A 19,901-nucleotide genomic window follows, 5' to 3' on the forward strand; every position below is an offset into this window, starting at 1 on the left:
TTCTTTGAATCTGAAGTGTCTTGCAAGGTAGAGGCTATTGCAACCATTTCAACTAGTGTGTCAACAGTCTTCTCTAAGGTGGGCTAGAAAAATGGTTTCATATTCAAATTATAACTCTGAAAAACAATTGATGGTAATAAAGAGATTCCACAATCAGAACTAAGAGAAACAATTAGTTCCGGTAGAGTTCTGTGGTAATCAAAGTTAGAAGTTTATCCTGGGTAGCTGAAATATAACTAACTTCAAAGACTCCAGGCCTGTCGGTGGCTTGTGCCAGTCACCACAACACTTTGAGGGGCCAAGGCCGGAGGATCGCTTGAGCCCAGGAGTTCAAGGCTGCAGTGAGCTATGATCACACCACTGCACTCCAGCCTGGGCAACACAGCTCTTGTTTTTTAACAAGACACTGTTACTTAAAAAAAAGAAAAAGACTGCCCCTATGAAACAATTCCACCATGAACACTGACGTTGTTCTGTGGACTACTGCAGGAAGATGGACTAAGAACATCATTAAATGGTTCCAATCAGTTTCTGGGTAACTTTATTTTTAATTTTTTGTTATGGGGGTCTTGCTATGTTGCCCAGTCTGGGCTCAAATGATCCTCCCACCTCGGCCTCTCAAACTGCTGGGTTTACAGGTGTCAGCCACCGCGACAGCCAAGCGTAACTTTTTTTTATTTTTATTTTTGAGATGGAGTCTCGAACTGTCGCCGCGGCTGGAGTGCAATGGCACAATCTCGGCTCACTGCAACCTCCGCCTCCAGGATTCAAGCGATTCTCCTGACTCACCCTCCCGAGTAGCTGGGACTACAGGCGCATGCCACCACTCCCGGCTAATTTTTTGTATTTTTAGTAGAAACGGGGTTTCACTATGTTGGCCAGGCTGGTCTCGAACTCCTGACCTCGTGATCCGCCTGCCTCGGCCTCCCAAAGTACTGGGATTACAGGCGTGAGCCACCGCGCCCGGCCAAGGGTAACTTTTTAAGAGCTGCCCTACAGCTCATTACCTCCTTCTCAAGGAGCATGAGTGTCAAACCACCTCCAGCAAAGTAGATGTAGTCTTTTACAGATTTGGAAAGAAGGATTTAGGAGGAAAGGGAAGTCGTTCGGAATGAAGGATTTCCTCCTCTGACGCCCAGCCGTCCCCCGTTAAGCCTAAAGGTGCCAGACCTCAAGACTCTTCTAGAAAGAGATTTTTCCTTTCCAAGGTGAATCCATCTGTTCCGAAGGTCAGAAGCTACTTTACCGACGTTTTCCGTTCTACTGAAAAAATTAAGGGTCAATCAAAGCTCCTTGCCCCAAACCTGAATATGAGCTTGCCTCGGGTCATATTCGACCCTAAAGACTCCACCACACCATCTTGGACGCCCCTATATCTAGGACAAAAAGATAACAGTTTCTCAGAGGCTCCTTGCGGGGAGCTTACCGCGCCCTCACTGTCCGCCGGCCCGAGTGCTACCGGAGATCACCCGCGGCCCGGACGCCAGCAAGGGGAACATCTCGGTCGCATTCTCATTGGTTCCAGGAGGCCGGAAGTGCGTGCGTCCAGCGGAAGTGCTCCTCTGGCGCGGTCCGCCAGGCCAGGGCCCTCAGGTAGGCGGGGCACTTGGCCCTAAACTCTGGGACTGGCGGGCGGGCAGGCGGCACAGAGGGGATCACGGGGGCCTAAGGAGGTTGTCCCAGTTTTTGTCTGGGAGGCCCAGAAGGAGTTTCGGGGACCGTGGGTTTACGGCTACCTCTGGTGGCAATTGGGGCCTGGTGGAGTCCGGCCGCCGCGGGACCTACGTGCCGGACTTCAAGTTCCTGCGTGGGGTGGGATTTGCTGCGGTGGCCGGAGCTCATTCTTCACCCAGTCCGGTTGGTTCTGGGCCAAACCCTCCTCACTTTCAGCCAGGAAGAGGCGTGCTCTCCGCCCTTACCTTTTCCAAGCCTCTGGGTTTGACGCCATCCCCAAGGCGTGTCCGGATGCGGGGTTTTCCTCAAAGACCCTCTCAGCCTCGCTAGGAAGAACCTCAGAAAGGCTGCGGTAGGCGCAGTCGAGGGAGAGAGGGCCCCCGCCCTTGATGTCTCAGGCTGCTCAAGTGGAAGTTATCTGGACTGTCTTAGGGCAAGTTTATATATAGCAAATAAAATTACTTGTTAATGGTTTCCTTTTTTCCAGCCATCTCCACCCCGAGGTGGTTTGAACTTTGAGCCTTTTGTAGTCCTGATGAATAATTTCATTTTCCTCAAGTTTATGACACTCAGAACGTCAAGAACTGGAGGTTTGTGCAATTTGAGACCGGTCGGCACTGTGCAGAGATCAGAGTACTAAGAGACAGGTGAGCATGAATGAGTACCCTCCGCTCCAGATTATAGTGTCTGAGAGCGGTTTCTGTAGTTTCGTAAAAGTGCACCACATTTAGTGACTACTAGGTGGTGTCAACGAGTTAATCTTTCGGGGATAAATCTCAATGTAGTACCAGGTTAAGGCTTTTAAAATGCACCCATTTTTACTGAAATGTATTCAGAATAGCTTTAGCTCCTTAAAATATGTTGAGCCTTTATATACGTGACCAAATTGTCGACGTTCTATTCTGTATTAGGTACTGAGAAAGCTGAGAGAGGAATCAGACTCATATTCTGTTCTCCAGAGTTTAGTCAGAGAAGGAGATAACGTATTATAATAAAATCATATATAATTAAAGGCAGAAATAAGTGCTAAATAGAGAATAAGATTTGGGCTGGGCGCGGTGACTCACGCCTGTAATCCCATCACTTTGGGAGACTGAGGCAGGTGGATCACCAGAGGTCAGGAGTTCGAGACCCGCCTGGACAACATGGTGAAACCCCATCTCTACTAAAAATACAAAAATTAGCCAGGTGTGGTGACGCATGCCTGTAGTCCCAGCTACTGGAGAGGCTGAGGCAGGAGAATTGCTTGAACCCAGGAGGCTGAGGTTGCAGTGAGCCGAGATCGCGCCACTGCACTCCAGCCTGGACGACAGAGCGAGACTCTGTCTCAAAAAAAATTTTAAAAAAAGATTTGAATGCTAAAGAAGAAGCAATCAATTCTCATTATCCATCTACCAGTTGTTTATTCGGCACTTTTTGTCTGTCCAAGATTGTGCTGGATGCTGGTGTATAAAGAAACGGTAAAGGCCGGGTGTGGTGGCTCATGCCTGTAATCCCAGCACTTTGGGAGGCCAAGGCGGGCAGATCACGAGGGCAAGAGATGGAGACCATCCTGGCCAACATGGTGAAACCTGTCTCTCCTAAAAATACAAAAATTAGCTGGGCGTGGTAGTGCGTGCCTGTAATCCCAGCTACTTGGGAGGCTGAGGCAGGAGAATCTCTTCAACCCGGGAAGCGGAGGTTGCAGTGAGCCGAGATCGTGCCACTGCACTCCAGCCTGGTGAAAGAGTGAGACTCCGTCTCAAAAAAAAAAAAAAAGGTAAAGGGTGGGCACAATAGCTCACACCTGTAATCCCAGCATTTTGGGAGGCTGAGGCGGGCGGATCACCTGAGGTCAGGAGTTTGAGACCAGCCTGGCCAACATGGTGAAACCTCATCTCTACTAAAAATACAAAAATCAGCTAAGCGTGGTGGCGGGCACCTACATTCCCAGCTACTCAGGAGACCGAGACAGGAGAGTCACTTGAACCCAGGAGGCAGAGGTTGCAGTAAGCCAAGATCATGCCATTGCACTCCACCTGGGTGACGGTGAGACGCCATCAAAAAAAAAAAGAGAGAGAAAGAGGAAAGAAAGAACGAACGAATGAAAGAAAGAAAAGGTAAAATCCCTACTCAAATAATTCACAACCTAGTGATTGGGAGGAAATCAAGGAAGACCTTGTAGAGAAGGTGACACTTGAACTAGACTTTGAAGAATGAATGAACTGGGCTTCATAGGTAGAAAAAAAAATGCAGGCTCAAAAGAGTGCATGACATTTTTGGAACAGCAAGTCATCCAGTGTGGTTAGACTGTAGGAAACTAACTCTGAAAAGACATTGTCAGTTACATCTTGGGTTTGCCTCAACTTTTACTGGAAAATTCCACAGACTTAAGAGAAAAATTAAAATGGACAATTTCCAGGAAAAATCCACTAAACTATTATACATAAAATGTAGCTATAATAAATTACACTTCTGGGTATAATACTTGTTTATGTTTGCATATCATTAATGATCATAGATGACTTATGCCAATTTTAATAGATTAGGTAGTAATTTTTTGTCATTATATTTTATTTTGAATATACTGTAAGAATCGTCTTCAATGAAGTACACATGTCATATCATCTGGTAATGATTTCATTATGTGTAGGAAAACAAAACATGCTTTAATGCTGCGTGCAGTGGCTCACGCCTATAATCCCAGCACTTTGGGAGGCCGAGGCGGGCGGATCACGAGGTCAGGAGATCGAGACCATCCTGGCTAACACGATGAAACCCCATCTCTACTAAAAATACAAAAAAAAAATTAGCTGGGCGTGGTGGCGGGTGCCTGTAGTCCTAGCTACTCGGGAGGCTGAGGCAGGAGAATGGCGTGAACCCGGGAGGCAGAGCTTGTAGTAAGCTGAGATCGCGCCACTGCACTCCAGCCTGGGCGACAGAGCAAGACTCTGTCTCAAAACAAACAAAAAACATGTTTTAATAAGTTACCTGGAAAGTTTTGTGGTTTGTTTTTTGGTTTTTTTTTTTGAGTAGGAGTCTCACTCTGTCTCCCAGACTGGAGTGCAGTGTCACAATCTCAGCTCACTGCAACCTCTGCCTTCAAGGCTTGGATGATTCTCCCACCTCAGCCTGCCGAGTGGCTGGGACTACAAGCACACACCACCATGCCCAGCTAATTTTTTAATTTATTGTAGAGATGGGGTTTCGCCGTGTCAGCCAGGCTGGTCTATAACTCCTGGTCTCAAGTGATCTGCCTGCCTCAGCCTCCTAAAGTGCTGGGATTACAGGTGTGAGACACCATGCCTGGCCCCAGTCAATAGGATATTTAATGAAACTTGACAGACTGATTCTTAAATTCATCTAGAAGAGAAAGTGCACAAGAATAGCCAAGAATTTTAGGGAGGAGAAAACAATAAAGGCAAGTCATTATCAGTTATCGAGATATACCAGTGATAAATCCATAATAATATAAATAGCAAGAAATGTTGCCTGAGAGCGGGACACAGTGGCTCATGCCTGTAATCCCAGCATTTTAAGAGGCCAAGGCCAACATGGCGAAACCCTGTCTCTACTAAAAATACCAAAAAAAAAAGGCAGGTGTGGTGGCACACCTGTAATCCTAGCTACTCAGGAGGCTGAGGCAGGAGAATCACTTGAGCCCAGGATGCGGAGGTTGCAGTGAGCTGAGATCACACCACTGCACTCCAGCCCTACTGCACTGCAGCCTGGGTGACAGAGCAATACTCTGTGTCAAAAAAAAAAAAAAAAAGAAAAAAAGAAAAAAAAAAGCCAGGTGGGGTGCCTCATGCCTGTAATCCCAGCACTTTGGGAGGCTGGGGTGAGTGGATCATTTGACGTCAGGAGTTCAAGACTGACCTGGCCAATATGGCAAAACCACATTTCTACTAAAAATACAAAAATTAGCCAGACAAGGTGGCATGCACTCAAGAGGCTGAGGCAGGAGAATTGCTTAAACCCAGGAGGTGGAGGTTGCAGTGAGCTGAAATTGTGCCACCGCACTCCAGTCGGGGTGACAGAGCGAGACTCAGTCTAAAAAAAAAAAGAAGTGATTCCTTAGGAACAGAAAATTATCAATGACTAGCCAATTGCCCTAACACCCTTTACTAGTCAGTCTTTTATTTATTAATCAATATGTCACCTTTTTTGTAGACCAAATTCTCCTGGATCAATAAATAAAAGACTGATTAGTAAAGAGTGTTTTTGAAAGGAAAGTTAGACCCCTACTTGAAAGCATAACAAAAAATGTTGCAGGTGGCTTTTTTCTGCAGCTAGAAAACAAAAATTTGTAAAAGTCTTGAATATAAAGATGTACAAATCTTGAGATGGTTAGGGCCTGCCTTCATGGTACACAAAACAAAGAAGATTTAAAGGAGAAGATAGATTTGTCTATTAAAAAATAATAATTTGCCATGACAAAAAAACATAAAATTTAGTCAGGAGACGAAATAATATTTGCAATTACAAAGGCTTCATTGCTTGATCTTAGGAGGTCAAAGCTGCATGAGCCATGATCATGCCAGTGCACTCCAGCCTGGGTGACAGAGCAAGACCCTGTCTCAGAAAAGCCAAAGGCTTTGTATTCATGTTATAAATCAGTAAGAGAAAGATAACCCAGCAGAAAGATGGTCACATTTCCAAAGAAGAAATTCATATTAAAAGATGTTCATCTGCTGGGCTTGGGGGCTTACACCTATAATCCCAGCATTTTGGGAGGCTGAGGTGGGAGGATCTCTTGAGCCCAGTTCAAGACCAGCTTGGGCAACATGGGAGACCCCATCTCTACAAAAAAATAAATTAGCCAGGTGTGGTGGTGTGTGCCTGTGTTTTCAGCTACTCAGGAAGCAGAGGTGGGAAGATGGCTTGAGCTCGAGAGGTTGAGGCTATAGTGAGCTATGATTGTGCCACTGTGCTTCAGCCTAGGCAACAGAGTGAGACCCTATCTCAAAAAAAAAAAAAAAGTTCATGCTCACAAGTAATTAGGTCAATATACATAAGACCAATAAGATAATATCTGGAGTGTTTTGGGCTATAATGATTCATTTTATAAAGCAAAGTCACATTTGATCTACATATATATATATATTTCCATTTACCAAATTTGTTTAGAGTAAGATAGACCAATAATGAAGACTTTCAGGTATTTTTGTGGGGTGTTATTACTATATGAGTTTAAACTTTTATATCTAAATTAAGATTTTCTTTGTTTAACTCTCTTTCATATACCTGTAGCTTTTTTTTTTTTTTTGAGTCAGGGTCTCGCTCTGTCAACCAGGCCAGAGTGGAGTGGCAAGATCATGGCTACTGCAACCTCAAATTCCTGGGCTCAAGCAGTCCTCCCACCTAAGCCTTCTGAGTAGCTGGGACTAGAGGCATCCGCCACCATGCCTAGCTAAGATTGTCTATTCTTTGTAGAGATGAAGTCTCACTATATTGGCCAGGCTGGTCTCGAACTCCTGGGCTCAAGCAATCCTGCCACCTCAGGCTCCCAAAGTGTTGAGATTACAGACGTGCATGAGCCACTGCACCCAGCTGCCTTTTTATTTTTTTTCTGAAATGTAGTCTCACTCTGTCGCCCAGGCTGGAGTGCAGTGGCGTGATCTCAGCTCACTGCAACCTCTGCCTCCCAGGTTCAAGTGATTCTCCTGCCTCAGCCTCCCAAGTAGCTGGGACTACAGGCACGTGTGATCACGCCCAGTAATTTTTTCTTTCTTTTTTTTTTTGAGCCTGAGTCTTGCTCTGTCGCCCAGACAGGAGTGCAGTGGCGTGATCTCGGCTCACTGCAAGCTCTGCCTCCCGGGTTCACACCATTCTCCTGCCTCAGCCTCCAAAGTAGCTGGGACTATAGGTGCCCGCCACCACGCCCGGCTAATTTTTTATATTTTTAGTAGAGATGGGGTTTCACCATGTTAGCCAGGATGGTCTCAATCTCCTGACCTCATGATCCGCCCACCTCGGCCTCCCAAAGTGCTGGGATTACAGGCGTGAGCACCGTGCCTGGCCTTTTTTTTTCTTTAGAGATGGGGTTTCCCCCATGTTGCTCAGGCTGGTCTTGAACTCCTGACCTCAGGTGATCCACCCACCTCGGCTTCCAAAAGTGCTGGGGTTACAGGCATGAGCTACCGCATTCGGCCTTTTTTGTATTTTTAGTAGAGATGAGGTTTCACCATGTTAGCCAGGATGGTCTTGATCTCCTGACCTCGTGATCCGCCCGCCTCGGCCTCCCAAAGTGCTGGGATTACAGGCCTGAGCCACCAGCGCCTAGCCGAAGCTGCCTATTTTTAATTGCACTAGGGACTGGGTGTGGTGGTTTATGCCTATAATCCCACCTCTTTGGGAGTCCAAGATGGGAGGGTCACCTCAGGCCAGAAGTTCGAGACCAGCCTGGACAACATAGTGAGACTCTGTCTCTACAAAAAATAAAACTTTAAAAAATTGCACTGGTATGTTAATTTCATATGGTATGTGGGTTTATTGTTTCACATAGAGATTAAAATGGCTTCCAGAGGAAAGACAGAGACAAGCAAATTAAAGCAGAATTTAGAAGAACAGTTGGATAGACTCATGCAACAATTACAAGATCTGGAGGAATGCAGGTAAGAGTTTAGTTGTATGTTGTTACGCTGGAAACTGGCGTTTTTTCTGCAGCTAGCTCCGTGGATGCAGGCCCATGTGTGATGATTCTGCATTCCCCTGTAGTGTTCTTTGCAGTGCTTTGTCTATTAGAGAAGTAAACCTATTGCAGGCTTTGGAGTCATGAAGGCTGGGAAATGAAAGTCATTCAGTTAACTACTAAGTGCATGTGAACTTGAGCAAAATACTTAACTTCCTTGAAGTAGAAATAACACCTACTTTGTCTTTAGTATTTAAATCAGTCCTACCTGCTGTCAGGCTAAGAAGGTACTACTTGAACTTCTGGCGTGTAGTTTCAGCCTTACCTGCACAAAGGACCACAACAGTTCATTGCAGCGTTTTTTTTTTTTTTTGAGACAGAGTCTTGCTGTATTGCCCAGGCTGGAGTGCAGTGGTGAAATCTCAGCCCACTGCAACTTCTGCTTCCTGAGTTCAAGTGATTCTCCTGCCTCAGCCTCCCAAGTAGCTGGGATTACAGGGATGCACCACCATGCCCGGCTAATTTTGTATTTTTAGTAGAGACAGGGTTTTACCATGTTGGCTAGGCTGGCCTCGAACTCCTGACCTCAGGTGATCTGCCCACCTCAGCCTTCCAAAGTGCTGGGATTACAGATGTGAGCTACGGCACCCTGCCTTATTATGTGGTTTAAGTATGCCTCATTTTGGTAAAAGAAAAATGTTTACCAAAGTAACTATATTGCAGGAAAATGCCCTCAACTACTACTATGTGAACACATTCACCGTCAGCATTTTGATATTTCCCTTCAGCCTTTCTCTAATGTACAAGTACTAAGATTGCATTTTTCACTTGGAACTCTATATTTTTCCATATCATGATGTTCACCTGTTTCAGAGAGGAACTTGATACAGATGAATATGAAGAAACCAAAAAGGAAACTCTGGAGCAACTAAGTGAATTTAATGATTCACTGAAGAAAATTATGTCTGGAAATATGACTTTGGTAGATGAACTAAGTGGAATGCAGCTGGTAAGGATAACATATAGGCGATAGAGGACAGACTTTGTTTTTTTCTTTGTTCTTGTTTTTGTTTGAGATGCAGTCTTACTCTGTTGCCCAGGCTGGAGTGCAGTGGGGCAGTCTCGGCTCACTGCAACCTCCGCCTCCCGGGTTCAAGCGATTCTCCTTACTCAGCCTCCTGAGTAGCTGGGATTATAGGCATGCACCACCATACCCAGCTAATTTTGTATGTTTAGTAGAGATGGGGTTTCTCCATGTTGGTCAGGCTGGTCTTGAACTCCCAACCTCAGGTATCTGTCTGCCTCGGCCTCCCAAAGTGCTGGGATTACAAGCGTGAGCCACCGTACCTGGCCTTTAGTTTTCTTTTTTAGAGATGGGGTCTTGCTACATTTCCGAGGCTGGTCTCAAACTCATGGGCTCAAGCAATCCTCCTGCCTTGGCCTCCCAAGGTGTAACTTCTAGATGAGTGTCTGTTTATGCATAAACAACATATCCTTCCAGATCTTCATTTAGTTGTGTAATTGCTTCCATGACAGGAACCAGTAAACCTTGATAAAGATTAAGGATCCATCAATCAGTTATTGCAATATCTGATTTGTTGGACTATTTTGGTTAGTTTTTGCCTTCTTGTGTTTCTAGGCTATTCAGGCAGCTATCAGCCAGGCCTTTAAAACCCCAGAGGTCATCAGATTGTTTGCAAAGAAACAACCAGGTCAGCTTCGGACAAGGTTAGCAGAGGTAAAATTTCTTTAAATTGATTTGGTTGCTGTGTGTTTTTCATTTCCTAGGCCAATTCATTATGATATCCTATGGCTTAAAAATTTGCCAGGTGATGTTAGAGCCACAACTAACAATTTTCTGACAAAATTAGTACTTTCAGCAATTATAGTTGATAATGAATGTAGAGCTTTAAACAATATACAGCAGTTTAAATTGCCACTGACCACTTCTACCTGGACTCCACCTTTAATGTTTTACCATTTACTTCTGGAGCTCTAACTTAAAATCACATTGAGAATTAATTAGCAGCATTGCTTGTTTGCATGTGTAGCCTATCTCATCTAAGAATTTCAAGTATCTTTATAAACCTGATACTTCCAGAAGTCTGTTTATAGGCTTGGATGTAATTAAGAGTTACCAAATTATTTGTGACTATGGGCAATTCAGTAGCATAGTGATTCAGAGCATGGACTTTGGTCAGACTGGCTAGATTTGAATCCCTGTTTCACTGCTGAGGTATGTGACAAGTTTTTTATGTTTCTTTTTTTTGAGATGGGGTCTTGTTCTGTTGCCCAGGTTGGAGGGCAGTGGCGCAGTCTCAGTTCAGTACAACCTCTGCCTCTGGGTTCAAGTGATTCTCTTGCCTCAGCCTCCTGAGTAGCTGGGACTACAGGCACATGCCACCACACCTGGCTAATTTTTGTAATTTTTGTAGAAATGGGGTTTACCATGTTGTCCAGGCTGGTCTTGAACTCCTAACCTCAAGTGATCTGCCCACCTCAGCCTCCCAAAGTGTTGGGATTATAGATGTGAGCCACTGCGCCTAGCCTTTTGTATTTTTTTTTTTTTTTTTTTTTTTTTTTTGGTTTTTTTGAGGCAGGGTCTTACTTTGTCACCCAGGCTCAGTGTAGTAATGCAATCTTGGCTCACTGCAGCCTCTGTCTCCTGGGCTCAAGCGTCTCCCATCTCAGCCCCTCAAGTATCTGGGCCCACAGGCACACACCACCACACCCCACTAATTTTTGTATTTTTCATAGAGACAGGGTTTCACCATGTTGGCCAGAATAGTCTTGAACTCCTGAGCTCAAGCGATCCACCCACCTCAGCCTTCCAAAGTGGTGGGATTACAGGCATGAGCCACTGCACCCGGCCTGGACAACTTATTTTATTCATCCCCTTTGTGCCTAGGTTTCTCTGTCTGTAAAAAGGTGACAAAGATAGTCCCTACCTCTTATGGTTGTTATGAGGATTAAATGAAGTAATATGCATAAAAGTACTTTGAATATTCCCAATGTGTAGTACATGCTATTAGTGTTTCTGGTGGAAGGGGTGATATTTTACTAGATGATTTACTAGAACTGCATTTAACATTTCTATCATATTTGCCTTGTATTATATCTGTAGTTCTTTATAATATTAATCAGCTAGAGGATTTTTTTTTAAGAAGTACGTCTGAAAAGCTATAAGTATATAAATATATGTATGTATATATATATATATATATATATATATATATTTTTTTTTTTTTTTTTTTTTTTTGTGGCGGAGTCTTGCTCTGTCACCCAGGCTGGAGTGCAGTGGCGCTATCTCGGCTCACTGCAAGCTCCACCTCCCGGGTTCACACCATTCTCCAGCCTCAGCCTCCCGAGTAGCTAGGACTACAGGTGCCCGCCACCACGCCTGGCTAATTTTTTTGTATTTTTAGTAGAGAGGGGGTTTCACCGTGTTAGCCAGGATGGTCTCCTTCTCCTGACCTCGTGATCCGCCCGCCTTGGCCTCCCGAAGTGTTGGGATTACAGGCGTGAGCCACTGCGCCTGGCCTGAAAAGCTATATTTTGTATACAGAATGTTTTTCACTTAAGTAACATATGCATTGCATTCATACGTTTTAGATGGATAGAGATCTGATGGTAGGAAAGCTGGAAAGAGACCTGTACACTCAACAGAAAGTGGAGATACTAACAGCTCTCAGGAAACTTGGAGAGAAGGTACCAGTATTTAATATATTAGTTATAAAGAAAAAGTGTGAATTATTTGGTACAAAACATCTTGATCTGTGGTCTAGTTTGTGGTACTAAGACTTTTTTTTTTTTTTTTCTGAGACGGAGTTTCACTCTTGTTGCCCAGGCTGGAGTGCAATGGTGCGATCTCAGCTCACTGCAACCTCCCCCTCCCAGGTTCAAGCAATTCTCCTGCCTCAGCCTCCTGAGTAGCTGGGATTACAGGTGCCCACCACTATGCCTGGCTAATTTTTGTATTTTTAGTAGAGATGGGGTTTCACCATGTTGGCCAGGCTGGTCTTGAACTCCTGACCTCAGGTGATCTGCCCGCCACAGCCTCCCAAAGTGTTGGAATTACATCGGCCTCCCAAAGAGCTGGGATTGCAGGTGTGAGCCACCGCACCCGGCCCTCCCCCCGACCTTTTTTTTTTTTTTGAGACGGAGTTTTGCCCTTGCTGTCCAGGCTGGAATGCAGTGGGTCGATCTCAGCCCACTGCAACCTCTGCCTCCCAGGTTCAAGCGATTCTACTGCCTCAGCCTCCTGAGTAGCTGGGATTACAGGCATGCGCCACCACGCCCAGCTGATTTTTTATATTTTTAATAGAAATGGGGTTTCATCATGTTGGCCAGGCTGGTCTCGAACTCCTGACCTCAGGTGATCCACCCCCGCCTCTGCCTCCCAAAGTGCAGGGATTACAGGCGTAAGCCACGGTGCCCAGCCTCCTAAGACATTCTTACCTGGTTTCTAGAACCACCTGTAACATTTACCCACTCAACTGGACTTTGTTTCATTTGTTTAGCTGACTGCAGATGATGAGGCCTTCTTGTCAGCAAATGCAGGTGCTATACTCAGCCAGTTTGAGAAAGTCTCTACAGACCTTGGTGAGTACCCTCATATTTCTGAAAGCTGGTCATATACTACTGTCATATATTACATACAAACTGATGGAGAGTGTGGTTGAAATAACATAATAACCTTTCCTTGAGTTTAAGAGTGAAACCAGAATTGTTTTCTTTATAAATCCATTGTATTGGTTTTATTCCCCAATATTAAAAATAAATTAATGCAGCCTAATGTTTTTAAAATACTTGTCAGGTAGATGTAACTATAACAGAAAACTAAAATTATATGCTTGAGGCCAGGAGTTCTAGACCAGCCTGGGCAACATGGTGAGACCCTTTGTCTTCAAAATTAAAAAGAGGGAGGCCGAGGCCAGGCGCAGTGGCTCACACCTGTAATCCCAGCACTTTGGGAGGCCGAGGCGGGCGGATCACGAGGTCAGAAGATTGAGACCATCCTGGCTAATATGGTGAAACCCTGTCTCTACTGAAAACACAAAAAATTAGCTGGGCGTGGTGGCGGGCACCTGTAGTCCCAGCTACTCGGGAGGCTGAGGCAGGAGAATGGTGTGAACCCGGGAGGCGGAGCTTGCAGTGAGCCGAGATTTTGCCACTGCACTCCAGCCTGGGCGACAGAGCCAGACTCATCTCAAATAAATAAATAAATGAATAAATAAACAAAATTAAAAAGAAAAAAAATTAGCTAGGTGTGGTGGCATGCATTTATAATTCCAGCTACTTGAGAAGCTGAGGCAGGAGGATCACTTGAGCCCAGATATTTGAGGCTGCAGTGAGCCAAGATCATGCCATTGTACTCCAGCCTGGGTGACAGAGCAAGACCTGTCTCCCCCCAAAAAATGTTTCTTCTTTCTTTTTTTTTTTCCACAGAAATTTTTTAAAATAAATTTTATGGCCAGGTGCGGTGGCTCAAGCCTGTAATCCCAGCACTTTGGGAGGCTGAGGTGGGCAGATCACCTGAGGTCAGGAGTTCGAGACTAGACCGGCCAACAGGGTGAAACCCTCTCTACCAAAAACACAAAAATTGGCTGGGCATGGTGGCGCGTGCCTGTAATCCCTGCTACTAGGGAGGCTGAGGCAAGGATAATTGCTTGAACCCAGGAGGAGGAAGTTGCAATGAGCCGAGATCGCACCACTGCACTCCAGCCTGGGAGACAAGAGCGAAACTCCATCTCAAAAAAATAAATTAATTAATTAATTAAATTTTACATGTTATATTTCATAGCTAGAATAAGGATTTATAACTAATAAGTCCCCCTTTGTAGCTGGATTGTTTGTGCAGAGGGAAGGAAATTGGGATGGCAGTGGGAACGTGTAGGGGTTAATACACTGATAATGGAGGCTAATTATATTTTCTGTTTTAATATCTATATGTTAGATTTTTTCCCACTTTACCAGGAATTGCACACTTGAAATAATCTTTTTGTTTATTATGTGTCTTTTTTCTTAGGCTCTGGAGACAAAATTCTTGCTCTGGCAAGTTTTGAGGTTGAAAAAACAAAAAAATGACATGGTGCAGAAGCTTGTAACGTTGATCACATTCTTACTGTAACTGGTGTCTTTCTTCTGGGGGTTTTCAGTTATTGCAAAGAAATGAAGAGATTCTGGAAATGCATCAATAACCTAAGAAAAAGCGACATAAAAATATACTTATGGCTTGTGTTTATGCTCTTCATCATTGTGCATTATGTGGGGTTACCTGCTTGAGTGATCCTGAACTTGTTGCGACAGAGGGACTCACTGGACTCTGTTCGTTATGATTTGTCTGTTTAAGAGAGAAAACAAAGTGGACTTGATTTTTATTAAGGCTGTTTGTTTTTAAGTGTTGATAGTGAATGAAAAGATGTGAAGTAATGATATTTTTTTCTGCTTACAACTTATCCCCACTCATTGGAGTGAACAGTGACGCAAGCTCAATAGACTTCATAAGTGTTCATAGAATTTTAGAGTTCTGAGTGATCTTAGAAATCATTTCTGTTTTTACAAACAAGGAAACTGAGATCCAGAAAGAGCAAGCGACTTTGCTTAAAGTCGCATCAGAGAGCTGAGGGTAAGACTCAGGTGTCCTGACTCCCAGTTTAGTATCTTTTGAATTTTATTTCTGTACCATTTTTAAAAAAATAACTAACACTGTTTGTGCAAGTCAGTGTTTTTGAAAATTCAGTGTCCCAATAAAAAGTTGACTGCACACTAAGGGACCATCCCCCAGCCTGTAAGCTGTCTGTATGAATGGGGCCTGTTGTATCTCGGAATTTTGAAGTTAGAACAATGGGAGCCCTGTTGAGCGTTTCCTAAAGTGACTTAGCTGCCTGCGTTGTTTCACCAGGGAAGCAATAGGAAATGGCAGCTAGAGGCCCTCCTTGTGTGTGACCTCTTGTCACACTCAGAGGGGGGTAACTGTCAGCTGTTATCTACTCTTCAGGTTTTGGAGAAACACAAAATAAGTTATGAGGAAAAGCAAATTTCTCTCCTGAGTATTTACATGTCTCTGTATGCTCAAATATGTAGATGTGTCCCTATGCGTGTATATTAGCTTATTTCTTAGGCTCTAGCCATTTTATATTCTTTCATGTGCTTCTCAATATTCTTTTTCTTTGCACTTTATACAAATTAAAAGCATTTTTAAAGTTTCTTCTGTACTGTAAAACTACTAGGTGCTTTGCCAACCAGACAGATTAGAGGACCTCTGCTACACTGATGCCTTATTTGGAACTTAAAAGAGGTGAAATTCATATATCATAGAATTCACCATTTTAAAGTGTACCATTCGTTGGCAGAACATTTACAGTGGTGTGCAACCATCACTACTCTCTAGTTCCAGAACATTCTTACCACCCCCAAAGGAGGCCCTATACCTATTAAGCAGTTAGTCCCCATTCCCTTCTCCTCTGACTGCTAACAATAGCCACTAATTGCACCCTGCCTCTGTGGATTTACCTATTCTGGATATTTCATATAAATGGAATCATATGATATGTGACCTTTTCATGTATCTGGCTGCTTTCACTTAGCATATTTTCTTTTCTTTTTTTTTTTTTTTTGAGACAGAGTTTTACTCTTATTGCCCAGGCTGGAGTGCAATGGCGCAATCTCAACCTCCGCCTCCCGGGTTCAAGAGATTCTCCTGCCTCAGCTTCCCAAGTAGCTGGGATTACTGGTGTGTACCACGACGCCCGGCTAATTTTTGTATCTTTAGTAGAGACAGGGTTTCACCATGTTGGCCCGGCTGGTCTTGAGCTGACCTCAGGTGATCCAACTGCCTCGGCCTCCCAAAGTGCTGGGATTATAGGTGTGAGCTACCACACCGGGACATCATCATATTTTCAAGGTTAACCAACATTATAGCATGTATCAGTACTTTATTCCTTTTTATGGCTAAATAATATTCCATTGTATGGATATCATATTTTGTTTATCCGGTATCTGTTGATGATTTGGGTCGTTTCCTTCTTTTGGCTATTGTGAATAATGCTTCAGTGAACATTTGTGTACAAATATTTGTTTGAATACCTGTTTTCAATTCTTTTGGGTGTATACCTAGGAATGGAATTGCTACGTTTGTTGTTGTGTTGTTGTTGTCATTGTTGTTTTTTGAGATGGATTTTCACTCTGTTGCCCAGGCTGGAGTGCAATGGCGTGATCTTGGCTCACCACAACTTCTGCCTCCCAGGTTCAAGCGATTCTCCTGCCTCAGCCTCCCTAGTAGCTGGGATTAAGGCATGCGCCACCATACCCGGCTAATTTTGTGTTTTTAGTAGAGATAGGGTTTCTCCATGTTGGTCAGGCTGGTCTCGAACTCCTGACCTTAGGTAATCCACCCGCCTCAGCCTCCCAGAGTGCTGGGATGATTACAGGCGTGAGCCACCATACCCGGCCTGAGCCACCACACCCAGCCTACGTTTGTTTTTTAAACCATAGAAGATTCTTCCCACCAGCCGGGCACAGTGGCCCACGCCTGTAATCCCATCACTTCAGGAGGCCAAGGTGGGCGGATCACAAGATCAGGAGCTCAAGACCAGCCTGGCCAACATAGTGAAACCCCATCTCTACAAAAATACAAAAATTAGCCAGGCATAGTGGCGGGTGCCTGTAGTCTCAGCTACTTGGGAGACTGAGGCAGGAGAATCACTTGAACCTGGGAGGCAGAGGTTTCGGTGAGCCAAGATCGCGCCACTGCATTCCAGCCTGGGCGACAGACCGAGACACGGTCTCAAAAAAAAAAGGAAGAAGATTCTTCCCTTACCCTGCAATAGTAGACCAGGAAAATTAGGAATATCTTGTATTTGAAAGGGACCTAATGCCTGGCACAGTGGCTCACGCATGTAATCTCAGAACTCTGGGAGGCAGAGGTGGGCGGATCGCCTGAACTCAGGATTTGAGACCAGCCTGGCCAACATGGTGAAACCCTGTCTCTAAAAAAAAAAAAAAAATTAGCCAGGCTTGATGGCATGCACCTGTGGTCCCGCTACTCAGGAGGCTGAGGTCAGAGGATCACCTGAACCTGGGAGGCAGAGGTTGCAGTCAACTGAGATCACGCCACTGTACTGGGTGACAAAGTGAGACCTCTGTCTAAAAAAAAGATAAAGAGAGTTATCTGAATCTGGAATCCTTAATCTTGGTTTTCCTTAAACTTTCTATAAGTCCAGCGTCAGTGAAATATTTTGTCAATTATCACATTAATGTGTTCATTTTGTAAGTAAGTGTACTCAATTTAAAATGATCTTACTTTAAAAGTGGCCTAGTTTCCAGTGCCCAACAGGACACTGACAGTCATAGCTGTGTGACTTTTTGTGGGTTATTTAATCTTTTTGAGCCTCCTTTTCTCTTCTATTCAATGAGGATAATAGGGCCTACCTCATAGGATTATTGTGCATTCCCCTCTGTTAATGCACTTAAAGTTTTTACTTGGAAAACAAACTCACCATTTAACAACCATTCTAAGCACCATAGGATATATTTTGTTTCACAAATTTGGTGTTCATTCAGAATAAGTACTTGAAAAGTGAGTAAATTCTATGCAATTATAGTTATTAAATGACTTATAAACTGTGTTTCTCTTCCACTTCTTGCTACATTTAATCTTCTAGGTGTTCGGATATCTTTGGAGATTATAGGCAGCAATAAAGCTAAGGCAGCTAACCTTTCAACATTCTTGTGTCAGGCTAATATTTTGGTGAAAAGAATTCTTGTATTTCTCAAAGAACTAGAGCTGAAGCAGAAATAAGTTCCAATGAGCAAGTGTCCAGTTGGACCATTGAATGAAATCTAGTGTTTTAAACAATTCTGATGTTTCAACGTTTTGTTTTCTTTTGATCCTGTGAGCAGTAAGACATATTCTATGTGGTGGTAAAGGAAGAAATCAAGTAGCAGAATGAGGAATTGTTCCCAGGAAGAGTTGGAGTTGGGACAAATGGGTTGTTAACTTTGATTTTTAGATCTTCTCTGAAGACATTAAACATGGAATGGTCATCTTTAGAAAAATAAAAGACTATGCAACTCCACCACTGAAATGGTATCTTATTACAGTGAATGATGGATAATCTGAAATTATTATAGAAAAAAATAAACCCAGACCATTTTGCCTAGAGCCTTTCAACCACCTTTCTGTCCACGTTTTTCTTTTTTATTCTATTTATTGCTAAGACCAGTGAATGTTCTTCTTTGCCTTCCAAAATGTTTTCCAGCATTAGTATGTAAATTAAAACTGTTGGCAGGGTGCCGTGACTCACTCCTGTAATCCCAGCACTTTGGGAGGCCGAGGCGGGCAGATCACGAGATCGAGACCATCCTGGCTAACACGGTGAAACCTTGTCTCTACTGAAAATACAAAAAATTAGCTGGGCGTGGTGGCGGGCGCCTGTAGTCCCAGCTACTCGGGAGGCTGAGGCAGGAGAATGGCGTGAACCCGGGAGGCGGAGCTTGCAGTGAGCCGAGATTGCACCACTGCACTCCAGCCTGGGCAACAGAGCAAGACTCCGTCTCAAAAAAAAAAAAAAGGCATGAGCGGTGGCTCATGCCTGTAATCCCAGCACTTTGGTAGGCCAAGGTGGGCAGATCACAAGGTCAGGAGTTCTGTCTCTACTAAAGATAGAAAAAGTTACCCAGGTGTGGTGGCGTGTGCCTGTAATCCCAGCTACTCAGGAGGCTGAGGCAGGAGAATCACTTGAACCTGGGAGGCAGAGGTTGTGAGCCGAGATCTTGTCACTGTATTACAGCCTGGGCGACAGAGGAAACTCTGTCTCAAAAAAAAAAGAGTTCACAATGGAAAGTCGATACTGTTGAAGAGCTTCAGCAAAGTTGAGAGGTCTGAGGCTGTCAACTGGAAGCTTCCTAAATGCTTGGTTATTTTTCTACCAGAAGATCACACTGCTTATTGCTTACAGCCTCAGGCAGTTGAATACAATTAAAAATAAACCAGCAAAAATATCATTTATTATAAAAGAAGTCAAGGAGAGCCATCAAGTTTTTCTGTGTGTTTGTTTTTTAGAGTGAAGATAATGCTGGTAAGGGTTTTTTGTTTGTTTGTTTGTTTGTTTTTGAGACGGAGTTTCGTTCTTGTTGCCCAGGCTGGAGTGCAATGGCCCGATCTTGGCTCGCCGCAGGGTTCAAACGATTCTCCTGCCTCAGCCTCCTGAGTAGCTGGGATTACAGGCATGCGCCACCACGTCCAGCTAATTTTTTTTTTTTTTTTTTTTTTGTATTTTTAGTAGAGATGGGGTTTCTCCATGTTGGCCAGGCTGGTCTCAAAGTCCCGACCTCAGGTGATCTGCCCGCCTCGGCCTCCCAAAGTGCTGGGGTTACAGGCGTGAGCCACTGTGCCCGGTGGTAAGGGTTATTTCTAAGATTATACATCAGCCACAGATCCTCTGCCTCAGCCTCCGGCGACTGTAACTGAATTTTGAAGCCCCCTGCAAAACCCTCTGCTGAGCTGTGTTACAGTTATGACTTAAATACATGGTTTGAGAGTTGCTGCTACCTTGTCTATTTCCTGTAAAACATCTTAGCGGGTCCGGTACTATTTTTTTGTCACTACTAA

At 44.2% G+C, this 19,901-nt stretch overlaps 2 protein-coding genes across 9 annotated transcripts in view; one reads left to right on the forward strand and one right to left on the reverse strand.

Annotated features, from left to right (window-relative positions):
* Nucleotides 1-1,532, reverse strand: part of NMNAT1 (nicotinamide nucleotide adenylyltransferase 1) — a 40,431-nt gene extending 38,899 nt beyond the window's left edge. For 2 of the 4 annotated variants that reach the window (XR_008525782.2, XM_063715241.1), the window contains exon 1: nt 1,427-1,528. The gene's annotated coding sequence lies outside the window, so the exon portion shown is untranslated. Of the gene's footprint in view, nt 1-1,170 lie in introns of all 4 variants that reach the window. The other 2 variants (XM_024231429.3, XM_063715224.1) reach the window with 2 other exon arrangements.
* Nucleotides 1,524-18,010, forward strand: LZIC (leucine zipper and CTNNBIP1 domain containing). Of its 5 annotated transcripts, none has more exons than XM_054556704.1 (8): nt 1,524-1,593; nt 2,162-2,321; nt 8,162-8,270; nt 9,161-9,296; nt 9,927-10,025; nt 11,900-11,995; nt 12,808-12,889; nt 14,316-18,010. In XM_054556704.1, the coding sequence occupies exons 3-8, from the start codon at nt 8,170-8,172 to the stop codon at nt 14,372-14,374; spliced, it is 573 nt and encodes a 190-aa protein (XP_054412679.1). In that variant the 5' UTR covers nt 1,524-1,593; nt 2,162-2,321; nt 8,162-8,169; the 3' UTR covers nt 14,375-18,010. The 5 variants fall into 5 exon arrangements, with proteins under 5 accessions (XP_054412679.1, XP_054412680.1, XP_024087233.1 ...); XM_054556705.1 differs by having other exon boundaries at nt 1,525-1,593; nt 2,234-2,321; XM_054556706.1 differs by having other exon boundaries at nt 1,592-1,857.
* Nucleotides 18,011-19,901: the final 1,891 nt, after the last annotated feature.

The sequence above is a fragment of the Pongo abelii genome, chromosome 1, assembly GCF_028885655.2.
Source record: "Pongo abelii isolate AG06213 chromosome 1, NHGRI_mPonAbe1-v2.0_pri, whole genome shotgun sequence".
NCBI classification, from domain to species: Eukaryota; Metazoa; Chordata; class Mammalia; order Primates; family Hominidae; genus Pongo; species Pongo abelii.

Coding starts and splice junctions, on each gene's coding strand:
- LZIC (XM_054556704.1), top strand. CDS start 8,170: ATGGCTTCCAGAGGAAAGACAGAGACAAGCAAATTAAAGCAGAATTTA. Junction 8,271..9,160: donor CAAGATCTGGAGGAATGCAG/GTAAGAGTTTAG, acceptor CACCTGTTTCAG/AGAGGAACTTGATACAGATG. Junction 12,890..14,315: donor GAAAGTCTCTACAGACCTTG/GTGAGTACCCTC, acceptor CTTTTTTCTTAG/GCTCTGGAGACAAAATTCTT.